The 5,867-nt window shown below is 39.7% G+C and overlaps 1 protein-coding gene across 1 annotated transcript; it reads left to right on the top strand.

The window, feature by feature from the left end:
• Positions 1–914: 914 nt before the first annotated feature.
• On the top strand, positions 915–3,888 carry LOC115915945 (protein arginine N-methyltransferase 1-like; the record flags this gene model as incomplete). The annotated part of the gene is made up of 3 exons (XM_030969646.1): positions 915–1,030; positions 2,664–2,814; positions 3,821–3,888. Coding segments are annotated over 3 exons (335 nt in total), but the record flags the coding sequence as incomplete, so codon positions are not given.
• Between the last annotated feature and the right edge of the window lie 1,979 nt (positions 3,889–5,867).

Raw genomic sequence — 5,867 nt, forward strand, 5'->3', positions numbered from 1 at the left:
ATCTCCCAAAAGTCTCCTAAAAATTTCCCAAAAAATCCCCTAAAATCCCCAGGAAAATTCCCCTAAAAATCCCATGAAAAATCCCCAAAAATCCCAAAAAAATAATTTGGGAATTTTCCATCGGCCCAAAAGCCCGGACGGGCTGATCTTCCCCGACAGCGCCACGCTCTAATTTGGACGCAGAGCCGAGGATCGCCAGTACAAAGGACTACAAAATCACTGTGAGTGCTGAATTGATCGGGAATTTCTTGGCATTTCATCCGGAATTTATTGGGAATTTATTCAGAATTTTTTTCAGAATTTTTTGGGATTTTTTTCAGAATTTTTGGGGATTTTTTTCAGAATTTTTGGGGATTTTTTTCCGCAATTTTTGGGATTTTTTTCGCTTTTTTTTTGAAATTTTTGTAGGGATTTTTTGGGGAATTTGTGGGTAATATTTCAGGAATTTCCGGGAGGGAATTTTTAGGGATTTGAGAGAGGAATTTTTTGGGCGATTTTTAGGATTTTCTGGGGGATTTTCTGGGGAGCTGTACATACGGCCATGGAGGATCACCAGTACAGGGACTGCAAAATGGGCTGGGAGTGCAAAAATACAGCCCAGAAATTCACAATTTATCAGGAATTTATCAGGAATTTATTGAATTTATTGCGAAGTTTATTCAGATTTTTGGGGATTTTTCAGAATTTTTTGGGATTTTATTGGGATTTTTTGGGTATTTTTTTAGATTTTTTTTTAATTTTTAGTAGTATTTTGGGGGGATTTTTTTTTAATTTTAAGGGAATTTTTTGAGGATTTTATTGGATTTTTGGGGGGATTTTTTTGATTTTTGGGGGGATTTTTTTGATTTTTTGGGGGATTTCTTGGGCTCCAGGATTTGCAGGATTTTCCCAAAATTCGGTTTTTTTGCCCCCAGGGTGGGGAGAAACGATGTGCGGCCGACATGTCCTGCATCAGGGCGCGTGGCCATCAAAGCCCCTGGTGGACGTGGTGGATCCCAAGCAGCTCGTGACCAACGCCTGCCTCATCAAGGTACCAAAACCAGCCCGAAAACAGCCCAAAAATTACCTAAAATTAGCCCAAAAATAGCCCAAAAATGGCCTGAAATGATCCTGAAATTATCCTGAAATTAGCCCAAAAACAGCCCCAAAATGGCCTGAAGGTAGCCCAAAAATGGCCTGAAATTAGCCCAAAAATAGCCCAAAAATGGCCTGAAAATGGCCTGAAATTAGCCCAAAAATAGCCCAAAAATGGCCTGAAAATGGCCTGAAATTAGCCCAAAAATAGCCCAAAAATGGCCTGAAATGATCCTGAAATTAGCCCAAAAATAGCCCAAAAATGGCCTGAAAATGGCCTGAAATTAGCCCAAAAATAGCCCAAAAATGGCCTGAAATGATCCTGAAATTAGCCCAAAAATAGCCCAAAAATGGCCTGAAAATGGCCTGAAAATGGCCCAAAAATAGCCCAAAAACAGCCCAAAAATGGCCCGAAAATGGCCTGAAAATGGCCCAAAAATAGCCCAAAGACAGCCCAAAAATGGCCTGAAAATGGCCTGAAATTATCCTGAAATTAGCCCAAAATTAGCCCGAAAACAACCCAAAAATGGCCTGAAATTAGCCAAAAAATGGCCTGAAATTAGCCCAAAAATAGCCCAAAAATTACCTAAAATTAGCCCGAAAACAGCCCAAAAATGGCCTGAAAATGGCCTGAAATTAGCCCAAAAATGGCCTGAAATTAGCCCAAAAATAGCCCAAAATTACCTAAAATTAGCCCAAAAACAGCCCAAAAATGGCCTGAAAATGGCCTGAAATTAGCCCAAAAATGGCCTGAAATTAGCCCAAAAATAGCCCAAAAATTACCTAAAATTAGCCCAAAAACAGCCCAAAAATGGCCTGAAAATGGCCTGAAATTAGCCCAAAAATGGCCCAAAAATTACCTAAAATTAGCCCAAAAACAGCCCAAAAATGGCCTGAAATGATCCTGAAATTAGCCCAAAAATGGCCTGAAAATGGCCTGAAATTAGCCCAAAAATGGCCTGAAATTAGCCCAAAATTAGCCCAAAAACAGCCCAAAATGGCCTGAAAGTAGCCCAAAAATAGCCCAAAAATGGCCTGAAAATGGCCTGAAATTAGCCCGAAAATAGCCCAGAATATCCTGAAATTTCTCCATTTTCAGGCCGTTTTCTCACCCATTTTCGCCATTTTTTCACCATTTTTCCCCAAATTTTCTCCATATTTTAACTGATTTTCCCAATTTTGCCCTTTTTCTCCCCAGGAAGTGCCATCCACACAGTGAAAGTGGAGAAGCTCAGTTTGGATCCCATTTCAGGCCATTTCCAACCCAAATTTCTCCATTTTCAGGCCGTTTTCTCACCGATTTTCGCCGTTTTCTCACCGATTTTCCCCAAATTTTCACCATTTTTTAACTAATTTTCCCAATTTTGCCCTTTTTCTCCCCAGGAAGTGCCATCCACATAGTGAAGGTGGAGCAGTTGGGTTTGGAGTCGATTTTGGGGCGTTCCTGACCCAAATTTCTCCATTTTCAGGCCGTTTTCTCACTGATTTTCACCATTTTCTCACCGATTTTCGCCATTTTTTCACCGATTTTCCCCAAATTTTCACCATTTTTTAACTGATTTTCCCAATTTTGCCTTTTTTCTCCCCAGGAAGTGGACATCTACACGGTGAAGGTGGAGGAGCTGACGTTCACGGCGCCCTTCTGCCTGCAGGTGAAGCGCAACGATTACGTGCACGCGCTGGTGGCCTACTTCAACATCGAGTTCACGCGCTGCCACAAGAGAACCGGCTTCTCCACCAGTAATTTGGGGCCAATTCCTGCAATTTTGGGCAATTTGGGAATTTTGGGCTTTTTTGGGGATTTTTTCGGGGTTTTTTGGGCTTTTTTTGGCGATTTTTGGGCGTTTTTTGAGCATTTTTGGGATTTTTTCGGTGGATTTTAGGCCCCAATTCAGCATCATTGCAGCGGCATCTCAGCAAGAATTTGGGGCAAATTCTCCCAATTTTGGTTCATTTGGGATTTTAGGGATTTTAAGGAATTTTTTGGGATTTTTTCTGGCTTTTTTTGGGGCATTTTTCAGTGGGATTGAAGGTGCTACTTCAACATCGAGTTCGCAGCTGCCACAAGAGAACCGGCTTCTCCACCAGGAATTTGGGGCCAATTCCTGCAATTTTGGGCAATTTGGGAATTTTGGGCTTTTTTGGGGAATTTTTCGGGGTTTTTTTGGACTTTTTTTGGGCTTTTTTTGACGATTTTTGGGCGTTTTTTGAGCATTTTTGGGGATTTTTCGGTGAATTTTTTCTCCAATATCACGCAAGCACAGCGGCTTTTCCAGCGAGAATTTGGGGCAAATTCTCCCGATTTTTGGATAAAAAGCAGGAGACTTTTTCCCAGATTTGGGGATAATTTTGGGTGATTTTGGGGACTTTGCAGGCCCCGAGTGCATGCACACGCACTGGAAGCAGCCGGGTGTTCTACATGGAGGGAAAAAAACAGGGAAAAGGAGCTGGGAAAAAGGGAAAAAATCGATAAAAAATGGGGAAAAAATAGGGGAAAAAATAGGGGGAAAATGGATTAAAAATGGGAAAAAAATGGGGGGAAAAATAGGTAAAACATAGCTAAAAAATTGGTAAAAAAATAGGTAGAAAATAGGTAAAAAATAGGTAAAAAATGGGTAAAAAACAGGTAAAAAATCAGAAAAAAAAGCTAAAAAATGGGGGTAAAAAGCTGAAATTTTGGGATAAAAATCAGGAGACTTTTTCCCAGATTTGGGGATAATTTTGGGTGATTTTGGGGACTTTGCAGGCCCCGAGTCGCCGTACACGCACTGGAAGCAGCCGGTGTTCTACATGGAGGGAAAACAGGGAAAAGGAGCTGGGAAAAAGGGAAAAAATCGATAAAAAATTGGGGAAAAAAATAGGGAAAAAATAGGGGGAAAATAGATTAAAAATGGGAAAAAATGGGAAAAAATTGGGGGGAAAATAGGTAAAAAATAGCTAAAAAATGGGTAAAAAATAGGTAAAAAATGGGTAAAAAACAGGTAAAAAATCAGAAAAAAAAGCTAAAAACTCGGGGTAAAAAGCTGAAATGTTGGGATAATTTGGGGGAATTTAGGAGGGGGGTTTTTCCCTGATTTGGGGATAATTTTGGGTGATTTTGGGGACTTTGCAGGCCCTGAGAAGCCCATTACGCGCACTGGAAGCAGCCGGTGTTCTACATGGAGGGGAAAACAGGGAAAAGGAGCTGGGAAAAAGGGAAAAAATCGATAAAAAAATGGGGAAAATATAGGGGAAAAAATAGGGGAAAAATGGATTAAAAATGGGAAAAAATTGGGGGAAAAAATGGATTAAAAATTGGGGAAAAATGGGGAAAAAATAGGTAAAACATAGCTAAAAAATTGGTGAAAAAATAGCTAAAAAATGGGTAAAAAATAGGTAAAAAATTGGGAAAAAACAGGTAAAAAATCAGAAAAAAAAGCTAAAAACTCGGGGTAAAAAGCTGAAATGTTGGGATAATTTGGGGGCATTTAGGAGGGGGGTTTTTCCCTGATTTTGGGCTGATTTTGGGTGATTTTGGGGACTTTGCAGGCCCCGAGTCGCCGTACACGCACTGGAAGCAGCCGGTGTTCTACATGGAGGGGAAAACAGGGAAAAGGAGCTGGGAAAAAGGGAAAAAATCGATAAAAAAATTGGGAAAATATAGGGGAAAAAATAGGGGAAAAATGGATTAAAAATGGGGAAAAAATGGGAAAAAATTGGGGGGAAAATAGGTAAAAAATAGCTAAAAAATGGGTAAAAAATAGGTAAAAAATGGGTAAAAAACAGGTAAAAAATCAGAAAAAAAAGCTAAAAAATGGTGGTAAAAAGCTGAAATTTTGGGATAAAAATCAGGAGACTTTTTCCCAGATTTGGGGATAATTTTGGGTGATTTTGGGGACTTTGCAGGCCCCGAGTCGCCGTACACGCACTGGAAGCAGCCGGTGTTCTACATGGAGGGAAAACAGGGAAAAGGAGCTGGGAAAAAGGGAAAAAATCGATAAAAAATGGGGAAAAAATAGGGGAAAAAAAATAGGGAAAAATGGATTAAAATGGGGAAAAATGGGAAAAAAATTGGGGGAAATAGGTAAAAAATAGCTAAAAAATGGGTAAAAATAGGTAAAAAATGGGTAAAAAATAGGTAAAAAATGGGTAAAAAATAGGTAAAAAATTGGTAAAAAACAGGTAAAAAATCAGAAAAAAAAGCTAAAAACTCGGGGTAAAAAGCTGAAATGTTGGGATAATTTGGGGGAATTTAGGAGGGGGGTTTTCCCTGATTTTGGGCTGATTTTGGGTGATTTTAGGGACTTTGCAGGCCCGAGTCTTCGCAAGTCTACGCACTGGAAGCAGCCGGTGTTCTACATGGAGGGGAAAACAGGGGAAAAGGAGCTGGGAAAAAGGGAAAAATCGAGAAAAAAATTGGGGAAAAATGGGGAAAAATGGATTAAAATGGGGAAAAATGGGAAAAAAATTGGGGAAATAGGTAAAAATAGGTAAAAATGGGTAAAAATAGGTAAAAAATGGGTAAAAACAGGTAAAAATGGGTAAAAAACAGGTAAAAATCAGAAAAAAAGCTAAAAACTCGGGGTAAAAGCTGAAATGTTGGGATAATTTGGGGGCATTTAGGAGGGTTTTGCCTGATTTTGGCTGATTTGGGTGATTTTTGGGGACTTTGCAGGCCCGAGTTTTATACACGCCCACTGAAGCACCCGGTGTTCTACATGGAGGGAAAACAGGGAAAAAGGAGCTGGGAAAAAAGGGAAAAATCGATAAAAATTGGGGAAAAAATAGGGAAAAATAGGGGAAAATGGATTAAA

The sequence above is a fragment of the Camarhynchus parvulus genome, unplaced genomic scaffold (genome assembly GCF_901933205.1).
Source record: "Camarhynchus parvulus unplaced genomic scaffold, STF_HiC, whole genome shotgun sequence".
NCBI classification, from domain to species: domain Eukaryota; kingdom Metazoa; phylum Chordata; class Aves; order Passeriformes; family Thraupidae; genus Camarhynchus; species Camarhynchus parvulus.